The sequence below is a fragment of the Ambystoma mexicanum genome, chromosome 5p (genome assembly GCF_040938575.1).
Source record: "Ambystoma mexicanum isolate Mex_15411 chromosome 5p, UKY_AmexF1_1, whole genome shotgun sequence".
NCBI classification, from domain to species: Eukaryota; Metazoa; Chordata; class Amphibia; order Caudata; family Ambystomatidae; genus Ambystoma; species Ambystoma mexicanum.
This window is the reverse complement of record NC_090930.1, coordinates 106,370,306-106,388,810: the sequence shown is the minus strand read 5'-3', so window position 1 is coordinate 106,388,810 and position 18,505 is coordinate 106,370,306. Positions and strand designations below refer to the sequence as shown.

Below are 18,505 nucleotides of genomic sequence, written 5' to 3'. Positions count from 1 at the left end.
TGTAGTATGGCGTTGAAGTCCATCAACGCCACCTGTACGCTCGCCAGGTTCAGTCACACACTGTGGGAGTGTGCTTCATCAGCGGCTGACTGCATACCCAAAGGAGAGGAAAAGGAAGCCTTCCTTAACATTAATAAAGATGGCAAAGATGCCATGTGCAAATCACTTAAAACTGGCATCGATTCCGCTGACAGTATCAGCAGGGCCATGGCGGCAAGTACAACAATCCGCAGGCATGCGTGGTTGCGAAAGTCTGGCTTTGCTCCAGATGTACAGGCCAGACTTTTGAATATCCCCTTTGACGGTGCTTCGTTATTTGGAAAGAAGGCTGATGACAGTCTGGAAAAGTTGCAGACATCTAAAGCAGCGGCAAAATTGTTAGGAGATGCAATCCGCCAAACTCCTTTTCGTCCCTCAGGAACCTCTGGAAGAGGAAAGTCCTTTCGCTATTATTCCGCATTCGGGAAAGGCAGAGGACAACCGGCTCAAAGAGGCCAAAGAAGACCTACCCGAGGTGGACGGGTCAAAAGTACTAAAGCCGCAGCAGCAGCAGGTGCCTCTTTACCCTCGCCATCTGCATCAGCCGCCCCCAAACCACTCTGAGGCCTCTCCACACAAAACACCTGTAGGGGGCAGGTTAACTCACCATCTGACGGAATGGCAGGCTATAACGTCAGATGCTTGGGCATTGGAGACAGTTGCCCAGGGTTACTGCCTACCCTTTCTACACATCCCTCAGAGTCATCCACCGGGGCACAGCTCTCTAAAAGTTCCAGATCTGCTCCTCTTGCAGGAGATCATAGACCTGCTAGAGAAAGGTGCCATAGAACTGTTACCTGTAGCGGACAGCAACAAGGGCTGGTACTCCCCCCCCCCCCCCCCCCCCCTACTTTCTCATACCAAAGAAAGACAGAGGACTGAGGCCCATCCTGGACTTACGAGAATTGAACAAGTTACTCAAGAAGGACAAGTTCAAGATGGTAACTCTATCTCAGATCCTTCAGGCCCTCCAGCTCCAGGACTGGCTGGTATCTCTATACATTCAGGATGCTTATTTCCATATTTCCATGTGCCAATCCATCTCAAATACAGGAAATACCTGAGGTTCGCATTATCAATTTCGAGTTCTGCCATTTGGGCTGACCTCCGCCCCGAGGGTCTTCACCAAGCTAATGTTGGTAGTGGCTGCGAGTCTAAGGAGGGAAGGGATACACGTCTACCCCTTCCTGGACGATTGGCTGATCAGGGCTGTATCTTCGGAACAAGCTCAGACACAGCTAGATTATGGGCCTCATTACGACCCAGGCGGTAAGGGGTTTACGGCAGCGTTAACAGCGCCGACCCTTACCGCCTGAGTACGAGGTCCCTTAGCGCCATGGCGCTTTTAACACCTGCTTTTAGCAGGTGTTAAAATCCATGGCGCTAAGGGACCATGGAGTTAATTACGCCACCGTAATTTACGGTGGCGTAATTAACGCCTTCCCCACTCCCATTATGCCCTATGGGGCAAAAATGGGAATGGGGAAGGGTAAATGGGGATTGGGGACTTACCGCCCCGCCAAGGTCGGAATGGGGCGGTAAGTCCGCCAACCACCATGGCGTAAACGTAGTTTACGCCATGGTGGTAAAGTCACGGCCCAGGCGGTAACTTACCGCCTGGGTCGTAATGAGGCCCTATGTCTGCCACTTCCTTCACAAACCGGGCTTCTCCCTCAATTTAAAGAAGTCACAGATGATACCAGCACAGAGACTCCAGTTCATTGGAGCGGTCCTGGACACTTCCCTGGGAAAAGCCTCGCCACCAGAGGTGAGGGCTCAAGATATTCTGCAGATGGTCAACAAGTTTCAAAATGCCCAACGTCTCCCAGCCTTTGACTTTTTGAGGTTGCTAGGCCTCATGGCATCCTGCATCTTCCTTGTGCCAGAGGCTCGTCTGAGAATGAGATCTCTTCAGTGGACACGGTGGTCGCAATTCTCAGGGAGAATGACAGATCTCCTCCGGATTCCGGACAAGGTAGCCTGCGACCTTCAATGGTGGGCCTATCCAGAGAACATCTTGAAAGGAGAACTGTTTTGGCAACCATGGCCGGAGATAACAGTAGTCACAGACGCCTCACTCACAGGGTGGGGAGCCCATGCCAACGACTTGACCATCAGCGGTCATTGGCCTCCATCGGAGTCCAGACCACACATCAACCTATTGGAGCTGAGAGCGATCAGACTAGTGCTGAAAGCTTTCCTGCCATCAGTACAGGGGAGAAATGTCCTAATAATGACGGACAACGCGGTGGCCATGCACTACCTCAACAAAAGAGGAGGCGTAGGGTCACTGCCACTGTGCAGAGAGGCAATGCAGCTCTGGTTTTGGGCAATTCAGGAAGGAATCTCTATCGGCAGTCCACCTAGCCGGAGAGAAGAACTTGACAGCGGACGCTCTGAGCAGGCAGAGCACAGTCTCCCACGAGTGGGAGCTAGCTCAGGAAGTCCTTCAAGAGATCTTCGCCCTTTGGGGAACCTCTCAGGTGGATCTGTTCGCCACAAGCACCAACAGGAAGTGCGATCTGTTCTGTTCAAGGGAATTTCCTCCGAGAGGAGCTCTAGGGAACGCATTCGTAGTGGATAGGGAGTTTCCATTCCTTTACGCGTTCCCACCAGTCCCTGTTATTCCTCAAATGATCAGGAGGTTTAGAAGATTCCGGAAAACCATGATCCTAATTGCCCCGGACTGGGCCAGGAGAACGTGGTACCCGGACCTTCTAGATATGTCCATCTGCCCTCCAATCCGTCTTCCACTCAAAGAGAATCTTCTCTCGCAGAAGGGAGGGGCAGGTTCTCCATCCAGACACCAGAACCCTCAACCTTCACGCTTGGCTTCTGAAAGGGTGAGGTACAAGGATTGGGACCTCCCTGATGATGTCATGGAGGTGTTGCTTTCGGCCAGAAGAACAGCAACAAAGTCTTTATACCGCTGCCGTTGGACACATTTTGCAGCTGGTGTAGGGAAGAGAATTTCGACCCTTTTTTATGTGGTACACCAACAGTGTTATCGTTTCTACTCTACTTGGCAAACTCAGGCCTTAAAGTTGGCACTGTAAAAGGCTATCTCACAGCGCTTTCTATCTTCAAGCGCACTTCGGAGGAACCATCGTATTTCAAACTACCTCTAGTGATACAATTTCTCAAGGGATTAACTAATATTTATCCTCCAAAACCATTCCAGGTTCCCTTATGGGACTTAAATTTAGTCTTAAACTTCTTAAAGGGCACTCCATTCGAAACACTTCACTCTTGTTCACTGAGATTTCTCACGCTTAAAACTGTCCTATTGGTAGCACTAACATCTGCTAGGAGGGTGAGCGAGCTACAAGCTCTCTCCTGTAAACCCCCAGTTGTCCTACAGGTGAAGCCTAATTTCCTCCCAAAGGTGGTTTCTGAATTTCATATTACTCAGAAAATTACCTTACCTTCGTTCTACCCTCCTCCCCATCGGGGGAAAGAAGAAGAAAGGCTACATAGGCTGGACCCAAAGCGAGCTCTCAGCTTTTACATCAGCAGAATGGCTAGGATCAGGCAAGCAGACCAACTGTTTGTAGGATGCTCAGGTCACAAGTTGGGACTACCCATAACAAAAACCATTTCCAGGTGGATTATTTTGGCCATTCTGGAATGTTATAAACTGGCAGGGAAAGAGCCACCCCAAAATCTTAGGGCTCATTCAACCAGGGGTATCGCAGCCTCTTTGGCTCTCCAAAGAAGGGTACTGGTCCGAGACATATGTGCGGCTGCAACATGGTCATCTGCACATACATTCACAAAATTTTACAACCTGGATTCCTCCACTAGTCAAGAGGCCAGATTTGGCCAGGCCGTATTACATTCGGTCCATCCCTAAAGGGATACATAACATTCTTACCCCCACCTCCAATTACATGCCACTGCTATGGGAGTCTATCAAAGATAAGGAATACGTCGGAGGACACAATCCCTTCAAAGAACAAGTTACCTCTTACCTTTTAACGTTCTTTCGATGGGATGTCCCTCCGACGTATTCCTTATCGCCCCTCCCATCCATCCCCGCAGTAATACTTCCCTTGTGGTTGCAGCTTACGCTCCTTCAAGGTCAATAACCAATTCAGGCATGACTTTTCTTATGCTACAAAACGGAACTGAGCAACGGACGCAGCGCGTGGCTATTTATGGGCATCGTGACGTCGGCGCCGATACGGTGGCCGTCGAGGGACATCGACTCTGCGGACATCGACGCGCAGCGCCCTCTACAGAAAACATTTCCGAGGCCAGCAAGCTGGAAACATATTATCAAAGATAAGGAATACATCGGAGGAACATCCCGTCGAAAGAACGTTACAAGGTAAGAAGTAACTTGTTCTTCTACCCAACCTCCACCTTAATGCTCTCTCTTCCCTCCGCTCCAACTCCTTCCAGTTCTCACCAGTCACTTCTGAGTTCTTTCCACCACCCTCCTAAACCCTATGCTAATCTTCTTGGTAGCCTCTGCCATCTTCCTCCTTACAACTTTAGCTGCCTCCTTTATGTTCCTCCCTGTCTCATTATTTTCTCTCTGACCTCTTGCCTCTTTCTCCAGCCAGCTTTCAGCCACATGCCTCATTCCTCCTTCCCCCTATCTCCTTTCCACCGGGAACCTCTCTCCACCACAGCTGCTATGCCTTTCTCAACTCCTAAAGCCCACATCCTGACTAGTTTTCAGCTTCTATGGTGCATCTGTTCTTCCTGCTGGGCCGTGTTTACCTGATTGTGATTGTTTCACTTAATCAGCTTGGTTGTGCACACTTGGGATAGCTGCTGGGCTATGGGTAACCCAGACCGGAACTTCATAAAGCTTGTCTGCCGTCTTGGAACTGGCGTGCGGTTAGAGCATGAACAGCTCTCGCAGAGCGCTCCTCCACCAGACCCCTGTGGCGTCAGCGTTGCACTGCATGCTACCGAACGGACTCCAACAAACCCACAGCTAGAGTAAGTCTCTTCTTTCTCACCCATCTAATCAGTAGACATAGTGGTGACATATCGGGTAGGCTAGCAGCATTGCATTATACATTGGCCGTGCTTATGAATGGGACCTCCATATTTCAGATGGTTTTTGTGATTCTAGACTGATTTTTGACAGGCCTTTTTCAACCCCACTTCCAGGCTTAGACTTTTTATTTTGGAGGTAGACTACGAGTGCAGGGCCATGGCCCCCATTTACAGCTATGGTAAAGCACTATTACATATGTAAGGTGCAGAAGTAAGGCTTGGACACAAAGGTGGCATACTTTTAGTTCTAAACTTTTATTAACCGGATAAAAAGTGTTGGAAAAACCACCTCTGGTTCTAACGTTACAAGTGGTTTTCCTGCCTGGTAGAAATCTAAGGAAAAGAACACAATCTCAAATAACTAATCGGGGACTGTCTTGTCCAAAAGCCCTGCTTCTGTCCCTAACACTAATAACCTAAATCTAATGTGAAAGGGTACTATGTTCACAATTAACGTGATAATGACAGTTCTTGCCAACAGAAAATTTCCTATGTTTCGGTTGCTAATAAAGAAAATAAATGTTCCTTTTCCCTTAAGTAATATTCATATATCGAGGGGATGACCCCTTTCCCCTGGATTCCTTCTTGTTCCCCTTTAGAAGTTAGGAACTCTTCTCTTGTGGATAGGGTTTCCTTTACTTTGTCAGGTATTGCCAAACAAAACGCAATGTTCATTCAGGCAGGGGGCTTCTTTCCATTTCCCCCGACTTCCTAAATCCTGGCCAAGTTGCAAATCAAAAGTTCCCAGCTTTTTCCTGTGAACACTTCCTCTTTGCTCACGGGGGGTTTGTGCCTTGTTCCTTCTACTGCCAACACATCCCAGGAATTTAAACATATTGGGCCTCATTACGAGTACGGCGGTAGGGGGTTAATGGCACCAGTAAGGATGCCCGTGCCGTTAACCCCCTACCGCCGCATTCGGAGGTCACTTAGCGGGTCCCACTAAGGCTGGCTGGTTTTACCAGCTGCCCTTAGCGGGAGCCGCTAAGGGAACAGGGAGCTAATAAAGGGCACGCTATATGCAGGCCCATTATTAGCTCCTTCCCCATTCCCATTGAGCCCTATGGGGGCTCAAATGGGAATGGGGAATGGTTTTCAGAATGGGGACTTACCGGGTCCTCCAAGGTTGGAATGACCCGTTAAGTCCCCATTCCGACTGCCCGGACCCGAGTTTACCAAACTAGTAATGAGGCCCTTAGTCTCTTCCTTCCAGTGTTTCCTCTATTGAATTTCACTTTGGTCTTAGACTTTGAAATGGGTGCGGGTCCCAGACTTGCAACAATGGCTCCTGTCGGCTTGGTTTACTCTCCTGCCAAGAATATATGTCCCTCTGGAATGTTTCTGCACCTTTCAGTGTCCCAGACACTCTTATTCTTTGATGTGGGTGCGGGACCCAGACTCGCATCAATGGTGCTTGCCTGTTTGGTTTACTCTCCTGCCAAGCATACAAGGGTCTCTTTCTCTCTCTGTTTCTCTCAGGGTGCCAGAACCTTGTTCTTTTCAGGGTCCCAGACCCTCTTATTCTTTGGCTCTTATATGGGCGATTGTCCCAGATTTTCATTGATGGTGCTTGCCTGCTTGGTTTACTCCCCTGCCAGGCATACAAGTGTCTCTTTTGCGCTCTGTCCTTCTCATGGACCATTTATCTTGTGCTCCGTTGAGGTTCCCCAATTGCTTCCAGACCTTCAGCACCTCTCGACCAGCCCACGTACCTGTGTGTCTTGTCTTCGCCTTCCGAGCGTCAGTTCTTTGGTGCAAGGCTGTGTCAGCGTTTGGGTGTCTCCTCGCGTCGGCTTCGCCAGTTACTACTTTGTTCCCGTTCTGCTGTCCCTCTCCCCAGCAGCGTTCAGGCGTTCCCCGTTGTTGGTGGTCGCTCCTGTGGTTACTCTTTCGTTCTCTGGCTGCGATTTTTCTCTCCCACAGCTCCTTGGATTTCAGGAGGCCTGGAGTCTTTCCAGAACAGCGTTTGGCATAGTCCTTCCGTTCCGGACTACAGTCACATTTCCTCTCGCCTCTGTGCTCGGCGTATTGTGCTATGTTTCCCGGTTCATCGTTGGAGGATGGCTCTCCTCTTGTTGGTTCCCTCGGTTATTTTGGATTGCCTTTGACCAACGAAATGCTGCGGTAGACTAGACCTTTCACTCTGGTTCACTGAAGTGATCTGCATACTCCTCGTCATCATCTTCACAGTACTTGTATTGGAACTATATGGAAAGCAGAATGGTTTCTCTGGTGCCTTAGTCAGGTCCAACATACTAGGCTGGCTTACTTAAAACACAATATATTGGCACTAGATGGAACTACGGAAGGAGAGTTGGACTATGGCGAAGAGGGAGGGTGTACTAAAACAGATGTACCACGCTCTATGGGGATAGTCACCCTAATTCCATAAAATGCTCCCTCTCCCATGTGCTCCTCCCCCTGTGCACCTTCCCCAGGGGGACTACTGTACTGCGGATGCGCCGCCCTAGCCCCATGGAAAAGGTCTCTCCCAAGGGGAGTAGGGACGGCATCCTCAGATTCGTCATCCATCCCATAAGGGTATTAGTGTAGTGGTAACTTGTTTCCCCTTTGTTTTTATTTTTTGATATTTCTAAGCACCTTTAAAGCTTTTAAACAATCAAGTGACCCGTACCCTCGCTTCTTTAATTCTACTTCTTACCCTTTTCCCCAGTGTTTATATATATATCAATTTTTTAACATCTGTTTTGCTTGTTCCTTCAAAAACGGATGAAAATGTGCAGTTGCATATATTTTTTGTAATGGGGTAAGGCCTCCGTACCCCTTCTCTTTTGTTTTTTTACACTCTACTCATTACCCTTTTTTACATCTGTTTGGACAGATCTAGGCTCCACCATCATTCACACCTTTATTTGAACCTGTAATACTCCATTGATGACGTGTATGGAATTTGATACAATTGGTCTGTAACAAAAGGGATCTTCCCCGAAGCCTAAAGAAGAGGTGTCAGGAGCTGATGGTCCTGAAAGACTGTTAATGCCTGCTTCTTTGAGGCTGCCTCTCTCAGTTCTTTGTTCAGTCGAGGATTGAGGAATGTGCGCCACTATTCAGACCTTCCAGGATTTTGCGGCATGAAATGGCAAATTTTGCGGCATGAAATGGCAAATTTTGCGGCACAAACCTTTATTTATTGCAGCATTTTTGCAGGACATTTTGTATTAACTGGAGGGTGTTAGATTGCCACATTGCAGGAAATAGGCAGAGTGCAAGGCTACAAGAGAGCCAGGGTATCATTGCTATGTATCTTTTGTATTAATTTAATAGGAAGAGTCCCAGATGTCTCTGGCATGGCAGAACAGTGTTTGATTTGGCTACATTTCTGGTTTAATGTTCATGCCTATTTAATAGTATTAACTAAATTGATCATTATCAATTGTAATGCTGAAAATATTCCCCTTCTATGCTCTCCAATCCCCCAAACACCCACACACATCTCTCACCAACACACATCTCACCAACTCTCCATCACAACTTACATCCCTTAACCTCTCACTCTGTCATATAAATACTCACATGCTATGTCACACTGTCAAGTCACAATTTGCACTGCCCAGCCCCTGCCACACTCCAAATCATACTCCCAACTCACACCTTACACTCTACAATTCCTCCCGCAATATACAGTCCTTCATTCTTTTGTGCTGCTTCTGCATCTTGCATCCTTTCTCCCATGCTATCGCACTCTTCCCTCATCCTTTTTCCCAATCTGCAGCTCACTGCCTCTTTCTGGCCAACCGCTTCCTCTCTGCTTTCTGGCTCACTGACCACACGCTCCCTCTACTTTCTGTACCTCTGCTCGCTCTCAGAATTCTCGCCCACCGCATCACTACTTCCTCTGCTCTCTTGTGCAGCACTTCTTCCTCTGACCCACTGCTCTTCCTCTGCTTTCTTGCCCATCACTTCACATCTCACCCATCACTCTCCCTCTCTCTCATAGTGTAACCATTTTTTTATTTTCTTTAAATGTAGATTTTGACCCAGTTCCTCAAATAATGGGGCATTTAAAAAAATAACGCAGGATATGCTATTTTTAGACGACCCATTTTTGGAAATGAGCAGGTGTTATGACCGGCTCTTGGTCATAGGGTTCACTCCAAGGGATACTCAGGATACACAGGCCAGGTACGCATAGTGGTTACTTTATTAGCTTCTTGGGTTACAGGATCAGATGTCAACAAGTCATTAGGAGATGAAGAGGAAAGGGACAGGAGCCCACTGGCTCCCACCACCCAGGCTCACATAATCTAACTGCCTGGGTTAGAACCCATTCAACCCCAAACATTCTAATCTCACACTCCAGACTCACAGCCTACATTCTGAATGACATCAATCCTGGCTCAGCACACATGCAAGTATAAGAGCCAACCCTAACACCTCCTTTCCTACAACAAACAAACACACCTCAAACACACACTTAGAGAAAGCAACCCTAACACCTCCTCCTCTTGCATAAAGAACAACACACACTTTCACAACAGCAAGACACACCTCACTCTCAGCAGAGTTCCGCTAACCCCAGAGATTGAACAAACAGGCGTAACTAACATCCTATGACAGTCCCAGCCGCCACAACTAACATTCCTAACCAATCAAAACATCACAAATCGCCTTCCGTTCCCATCTGCCACAAAGGAACCTCGAACTGCCACTTTCGAGCACTAACCGCCCACCTCGGCAAACAAACCACAACACTACCAAGACCAACCAAACACAAAGCTCCTTCCGTTCCTCTCTGCCACAAAGGAACCTCGGACTGCCAATTCCGAGTACTAACTCCCAAAACCGGGAAAAACCAGGTACTGTCATAACTGCGCAAGATACTTACTAACAACCCAACAATCTACCTGGGTCACCAAGAAACCACAGTCACAACTCATGCCGCTGTCAAATCCATTCCACAATTCAAGCAACACAGACACACCTAATCACCAGTCACTCACCTCATCACACCAATAAAGAAACGCAACCAGCTGTCACTAAACAACCACCACCAGCATAACGCTACAAATGTTGGCCAGACAAATGAGCCCTTCAAACCAAATAAACACCCCAAAGTGAACACAGCTGCAGATGAAACGTTGCCAGGCTTCTGAAATTAATCAAGAGCGGACTCAAGAACAATTCCAAAAGTCACCTAAAGTTAAAAGAAAACACTAAATGCAATGTAACTTGCATCTCCAGAATTCCAAGCAATCCCTGGACCTTAACAACTCCAGGGTCACCAAAAACATCAAAGCTTCACACAGCTTCAAGTAAACTCCGCAGAGCTAGACACCTTCAAAAACAACATAGAAGCTTCACACAGCTTCAGGCACTAGTCCCCTGCTAGATGCCTCTGGACTGCTCCGCAGAGCCACAATCCAAAACAACATAAAAGCTTCACTAGGTTTCATGTGAACTCCTCAGAGCCAACAATCATCACAAAAACACAGCTTTGCAAAGCTTATGGTACTAGTCTCCTACTAGGTACCTCTGGACCCCTCAGAGTCACTAACCAATTAATCAAAGTTCCAACTAGCTTCTATACTAGCCTACCACTAGTAACATCACTAACCCCACAGGGCCTCAAAACACCAAACACCTCCAACTCCGCAGAGTCCCCTGACCAACCCTGGTCATGTACATCAATTAAAACATATTCCAAAAAACAATAAAAAAGATTTCAACACCCAACACTGGTCATGCACCAACACTAAAACATTCACATACTGCTACAACACACACACAAACACAGGATGTTCAAAATACAGACAACCCCGGCATAGAATGTTAACTGCTAAGGAGCGCTGCAGTCACTCTGGCAGTCATCATGAGTTGCACATCCATGCACGCACAAACAAAACATCACACCTACAATTCCTCAAAAATGGTTATAGTAAGCATTGCAATGACATATCAATAATCACATTATAAATTTCAGATCTCATTTCCTAAAAGTCCATGTTGCCAAAGCATGAGCAACTCTAAATGCTGAAATGACTCAAAGATTGTGGTAACCATTAATGACCAACATCACTCTTATTGTGCTTTAAGATCACAAATCTCACACCACACACACACAAGCAAAACATAGTCTTAGGATGATCAGAACATTGAAACATAGTACATCCAAGTCACATTTTCTAAAAGTCCATGTCGCCATTAAACAGGCAACCTAATATTCTAAAATGCCTCAAAACGTTATACTAAGCATAATAGGATCAACACCCTTTGATTGTCCACCTCAATCAACCTCATATGTGCCACTCACACACAACCACTGTCACAACACAAATGTGGAAACCAACTTTAAATGAGACCTAAACGTCCATGTTGCCAACTCTAAAACCAACCTGCAATGCCTCCAAATGGTTACATCTAAAATAAAATGCATCTCCTATTCTAAGTGCAACATCATTCTCACTAATACTTCTCATGGTAATTCACTACTAATGCACAACAGCACTCTTCAGTCACTGCTTGCCACATCGTTGCTCAATCCATTATGACATTTTACTTTTAAATGAAACTCCAAAATTTCTTCTGCAAGCATAAACTAATCATCCCCAAAAACTACTATCATACCCAAACCCAAACAGTAACCATTTTCTCATTGCATGGTCCCCACCTCAGACCAAATCAGCATAGCGTCTATTCTCATTAAAACCTTTAGCCTCCAGGTGCATAAAAGGCACAATTACGCTTACTTGGCATGGAAATTACACTTCCCCTTTTTAAATAATGCTGGCATAGTCACTCAGGAAATGGTGGCACACTTGGGCAGCCTCATGCAACCCTGCCAATGTCTCCTCATGTACCAGGGGGCCTGTTCCTGGCAGACTCCAACAGGCCATCCTTGCCCCAGGCTCCATGGGGCAGGATGCTTCTGACACCCCTGGGTGGTCGCCTGCAACAGCCCTGGGGGCTGACTAAAGCAGTACTTGGTGGCTGACTCAAACAGCCCTGGGTGCTTTCCATTTCTCCAGACTCTTGGACAGCCTCTAATGACTCCTGGCCTCAAACAGGGCACTCTCCATTCTTCCCAGGGGTCTCAAAGGTGACCGGCGCATTTCCAGAGGCTTGAGCTGTAGCGCAAATTGTGCGCTGGCCAGCTGCCTTGAATGGTGTTCTGGGTTGGTTGACCGAAGTGTAATTATTTGCGGCGGAATTGACCGTAGTCAATTTCGCTGCGAATTGATTTGCATTTCAGCCAAACAACCCAAAATGTACCTTTCACCTCCACCTCCCCTACTAAACTGCTTGGTCGCTGCCGCTTCCCCTGCAACCCTGCGGTGCCAGAACCGTCCCTCGAACGTGGGGCGGATCCGACTCCGCAGGGTCCCTTTTTCATTATTTTCTTTTTTTTCTGTCCCACCTTCAATTTTGAGGAAAAAGGGGAAAACACTTCTGCAACCACCCTAGACCAAAAATACTAAACATCGGGAGCGGGTGACACCCCCACAACACATGTTCAGTATGATAGATTTTTGTCATCAAAATGGGCAGTACTTTGAATAGAATCGCTCTCCCGACAGTGTTCTGCAAGCTCCCAGCGCCTTTCACAGGGACAGGCCCTCCAGGTGCCTGCCGCTGTAAAATGCGACCCATAAAATGCATTTTTATCCTGTTTGAGGAACAGAAATGCAAGCGACAGCAGCGGTTCATACCTTAAAAGAAATGCATGACAGGGTCAGGTAAGACCCTGTCATGCAGTGGCAACCCCACATCCCGTGCGCGTAGGGTTGCCTACAATTTCTGCACATTTAAAAGTGCATCTTGCTTGGAAATGAGGGGTGTGCTTTTAAATTGACAGAAACGCGACTTTATTTGATGAAGGAGGTCAAGCCATCTGAATGGGCGCGCATATAAAATGTGCCCATTCATGTGTCCCTTGTGGATTGGGCTGCACATTTTTGGGGCGCAAGTGATGAGATGTGTTAGCGCATTTCATTTCTTGTGTAAAAAAAAAAAAGTTGAGAACCTGGCACCCTGCGTATTATTTTTTTTAAAACAGTAATTTTTGCAGATTACTTAAAAATGTTTAAAAAAAAAGATTTTTTTAAAAGATGGTGTTTTTGCACAAAACGGCAGTTTTTGCGGTATTTTGCGCAAAACGGCCGTTTTCGCAACACTTTGCGGAATCGCAAAATCGCTATTAGCTGGAGGGTCTGACTATTGAACTTCACCACTGTCTTTTACTTTCTGCATTTTGCCTTAGATTCCAGGAACATTACCCTAGGCCTATGGTAACAACACTGCATTGTATGCCTTATGCTGAATAAATCCCTCATCTGTATCGGTGGTCTATACCAACCTTATTTCATCCAATGCTAGCTGCTAAGCAATGGTTAATACCACAACCAGTGTGTTAGCCTCAACCAATGAGCAAGGTCCAGTTTATCAGAGTTTAACAAAAGTCTGTGCTTGGAACATTTTTATTCTTACTGACATTGCCAAGAGAATGATGCCAGCCACACCCGTCTCTACTCCTGCCCTTGGTATCGCTGCTGGCTCCATCAACACCAACTTCTCCATTACCTGTGCCAATGAACCCTCTGCTCTCTCCTGTGAGGGCATCTGAGTTCTCAAAGCTATGCTGATAATTATCTACACCTTATTACAGTATAAGGGGATTGACCAGTGAGAAGTGGATGTGGTTCTTTCCTTCATTTCGTGAAAGCAGCTAACATTAACGATACATGTTTTTTTAATTTTTTAATGCAGGCCTTGACTGAAAATATCGGAGAGCTGCAATGTGAAGCCGCTGATAACAAAGGTAATGTGTGTTAGACACTTAACAGTCAAGCATTATGTAATTATATGCAACAGATGCATGTCTTTTTAGTGTCTGCTTGGGCGCACAGGATCAAAGGTGGTGTAGTAATTACTACGCCAATATTTAGTTAAGTGTACCAGGCCACACACTAAGTTTCACTTAAAGTCGCATTTACTATTGCTAGGTAGTTTCTGTGGCCAAAACCAGCTTCTGTCCAACTTCCAGTCAAACCTATTGCTGTGAATCAGATCAGGGAAGATCCTTTACTCTCTTTGTAGATAAAACTCAGAAGCTGCTTTTAAACTCTTGGATTCTGCAGATACAACCAGAAAGACTATTATTGGGTAAGTACTGTTTGTTTTTATAGCTCTCCCAAAGCAAGCATTCTGCTGAAGCCTTTTACGTTTTGTTTTTTGTTTGCCTTATTTCTGCAAACATAATGATGCCCTCACGGCTGGTTTCTCAATTCCTCATCTCGATACCGCACCAGTGACAGCTTTCCTCATAGACTCTTCCAGCAGGGCGCATAGTGTAGATCGGCATCTGCCTCCTCCGACTTGTCTCTATATAAGTGGAGCACACCACACTCCACTACCTAGTTCCTTTTTTCCCGTGTGCTTATCACTCGGTTTTGTTTTGTTTTTTGGAATGCCCACATTTTTCGCAATTGCATCATCCCTAAACCTTCAGGGTTTAAGAGTTGAAGGGAGCATTACGGATCCACACAATTTTTGTTTGTAGTGTCTTGGAAGTTGGCAGCTGAAGTGATATCACTTCGAAATATGCAACGGGGATATTGAAATCTTTATCACCAACGAGGTTGAGATCAAATCACTTGACTGGAGACAGCAGATATTCGCTGTGTGAGATATCTTTCCAATAAACCTTCCGGTATTACTATATTTTTTTTTGCACATTTTTGTTGAGGATGAGAATTTGCTTGCCATTGAGCAACATATTTAGTTTTAGTCGAGAGGTTATCAGTTGAAAATTCTTTATAGCATTTACTACCAAAGTTTTGCATTTTGTAGGACTGTAAAAACTGGTGTTGGTATTACCCAGATCTGGTTGACACTGTACAAGCTGTAACATGGGATGGTAATTGACTTCTATCAAATATGGATGCCATCCCCTTGGGCATCAGTAATGTTGCAGGAGATGAGTGGAAAAGAGGAAAGGCATATGTTTTTAGCATCACGCATGTTTTAGGATCGCTCAGACGATGGTAAATCCTGAAACAACATAGACAGTATTTTAATACCAAATTCTTTTTTTAACTTCACAACACACATACTCCCACAGGCCAGCCTTCTTGTATTACTATTATGGTATGTATTGAGTGCAGACATAGCTTTGACGAGCAATGTAGTGCTTTACAGAGGTATACAACAATACAGATACAAACCAGAGCGCTTTTCAGAGGTAACAGAACAGATAAACAGGGGATACAGAGGGGCACAGAGGAGGCGCACAGCTGTACCGGGTGGCTGGGTTCTCAGAGGGGTGTGCAGTGTCTAGCGAGGCTTTGCTGCAAAGCTCTCAGGTTCTGGTGGCACAAACCCCTCAAGAAGCCACACTGCGTCCAGGTTTGAGACTTGAAGTTTACACGAAAGGAGAAAATAAAGAGAAAAGTTTTGTGAATGCCCCAGCCATCTGGAACAACATCCCCGTTTCAAATGGAACAGCTTTGACACTTTTTCAGTTCAGGAACATGCTAAAGGGTTTGCTATTTAAGGAATACCTAGGCAACACCAAACATTTATACCTCCCACTACAATCGATGCACCCCAGAGCAGTTTGAGAGCCAGTGACTAAAGTGATTTTGACCTTAGTTGAAAGAAAATGCCAAAGCGATTTTCTGTGCAGTCTCCCAAGTCCATGCCACAAAGGAACCCTGCCTTTGGAGGCACCTTCCGTTACTGCAGAGGGAGAGTGCGCCAAAAAAAGCATTGATCACACAGTGAATCTACCTCTAGAATTCACTCCTGGTGAAGGAAACTGGAGTAGAGGTGCAGTGACTTATTGCATTTAAATTTGAATTAAATCAGAAGTGCTTGCTTAAATTCCAGTATTAGGACCTCCAGGATCCCAAAGACGAAGCATACAATAAGTTCAGTTAAGTCACTTCTTTATGCGTTTTAAAGTTGTGTAAAGTTCCTGATCTAAATAAACAGAGCAATGTTCATAGGCAGAGCCGCGTCTATAGGATAAAGCAAGCTAATGTGAAGAGCTAGGAATGAGACGCATACACAGTTAGCTTATAGTTTTGGCTATAAACTTTTATTCAAAATAAAAGGGGGTTAGAAAAGGCCACAACTATCCCTACTCTAGGAGGTGTTTCCCTAACTCAATCAAAGCTAAAGGTCTGTCCAGTCTCAAGATGTCCAAAGCAAAATGTCTTGTGTCCGAAATCCTCTCCCTCACTTTCTACAAAACAACTCTAATATGTGATGGGTAGTGTCTTTCGTCTTGTAACTGCCCAAACGTTTAAGTTCAAAAGAAATGTATAACTCCAACACAAACATTCCCAATGGATAAAGGTCACAGTTCCAGGGGACAACTCCCTTCCCCAGGTTTCTCATTAGTATATGGAAATGGGAGTGCTTTCATGGAGTGCTTTTGTCTACCTGTTACCTGTGGATGGCTCCTCGTGTTTGTCACTTTGCTCTGTTCCTGATATATATATATCGTGTGGGTTATTTAAGACTTTTGCTTTAAGAACTTGTTCAGGGTTGACCACGCCCCCTTCAACTGTGTGCGCACAAAACCAGGCACCTGCACGCAATCACGCGCATGCGCACTTGTGTGAGTGCTTTCGTCTGCCAGTTACCTGTGGACTGCTCGTCCTGTTTCTCTTTGCTCTGCTCCAGATATACATATCGTGTGGATTATTCAGGACTTTTACTTTAATAACTTGGTAGGTGTATCTACCCTTGGACTGATTTATCTATTTGTTTAAATGCCGGAGTGTTTAAATCAACATTTTTCTTTGTTTTCTTTAGTTTGGCCTTGACCACGCCCCCTTCAACTGTGTGTGCACAAAACCAGGCTCCTGCGCACTTGCGTGGATTGATGTTCCGCTGTTCAGCTGAGCAGCTGGGCAGCGGAACAGCACCCCCCCTTCATTCAACTACTCTGCTGTGACTAGCCATAAATAATTGGTAGTGCCTGCTCCTTGAGCGTATTGTTGGTCTCCTGCTGATTATACCGTTTTATATGCTGAAAACTGACATGCCTGATCCCATTATTATCTCCAGCACTGCTGCTTCCAAAGCTAAAATCTGAGGTAACGTACCGCCTGAGCTGGGAAGAAGTCGCATTTTGTTCAATTGTTCACAAAAATGGTTGCATTCTACATCTGTTGGCCCAGACATACGTGCGTATTATGTAGCTTTACCAGTATTTACTGTGTCATCCAATCTATGTTCTACAGCCCTAAATCAACTATCGCATGATATGCAGGTCGCTAACCCACATGTACAAACTGCTACTAACGCTATTCTTGATGCTGACCTGCTCGCCCAGCTCCCTCCCACAGGAGAAATGGGCGAGATGCTGGCCCTTTCTGCATTTCCTCCTGTTAAGCAGAAATGCACTGATGTATCTGTGTGCCAGCCTGTACAAGTCCACTGTGTGGTCTCCGCAGGGATCCCTTTACTCTATTCACAGGCTGCGAAATCATTCTCTACGCAGACGGAGGACCGAGTGACCAAACTCGGTCATCAATCAGGGAATAATGCTCCTAAACAACAAGCCGGGCAGTTACCTGATCAACAACGCAAAAACGTTGCACCCTGCTCTAATATGATTAACACTGTGAATATTAAAGTCGATGCTGGGAGACAGCTAAAGCCCTATAGCCTTCCGCCTCCTCCATATTTTCTAACAATGCCGGAGATCCAAATAAGTGTTGATGCAGTGCCCCTTGATTTAGACCTGTCACAATCACCCATACTGTATCCAGAATACCCCAACTCTATTGCAAATTCTTCAGCGGCAAATAGTGTCATTTATAGAACCTACTCCCCGACCATCTTTTGGGTTTCCTCCTCCTTAAATTTCATCTCAGGAGCCGATCCTGATTGCGCTATACAATAGCGTTTACACCCTTATTATGCTATATGAGGCCATACTAAAAAAGTGCATAGCCAGCAACATGGGCTAATGAAAATTGAAAACAAATTAGACTTGTTGTCTGACATAAATAAGTCTTGGAATTTGGATGAAGAACTGAATGAGTACCTAGATCTAGCTAGAAAATTCGAGAAAATCAATCCTAAACACACTGAATCTAATTTGGACTTGTGCATTGTTGTTGCTGCAACTGATGTTAACAACCCAACCATGAGAGATGGCCTGGGAGTAGGTGTTCCTTGCAATGAGCTTGACTCCATTCTATTGGATGAGGGGTTAAACTCTGCACCCATACTCTTGGATGAAACCATGGCACCTGCCCCCACTGTTGTGCCTAAATTAGTAGTTGTGGAAGGGGATTGTGCTGATGACCAGGTCTTTGACATATTTTGTGTCACAAGACGCAGGAGAAACAGAAGATCGAGACAAACTAACGCTCCAAAAGAAATCCAAAATAAATGATGATGCAAAAGAAAAAATCTAAAAACCTAGAGCTACATGGCAAAATACGTAAAAATCATACCAAAACATTTATCAGTGACT

The 18,505-nt window shown here is 45.8% G+C and overlaps 1 protein-coding gene across 3 annotated transcripts in view; it reads left to right on the top strand.

Moving 5' to 3' along the window:
- The window catches only part of LOC138480767 (heat shock factor protein 3-like), a 417,702-nt gene that overhangs the window by 367,634 nt on the left and 31,563 nt on the right, over window positions 1-18,505 (top strand). For all 3 annotated transcript variants that reach the window (XM_069612513.1, XM_069612512.1, XM_069612511.1), the window contains one exon: window positions 13,777-13,828. In XM_069612513.1, the coding sequence (XP_069468614.1) occupies window positions 13,777-13,828 (52 nt within the window). The remainder of the gene's footprint in view (window positions 1-13,776; window positions 13,829-18,505) is intronic.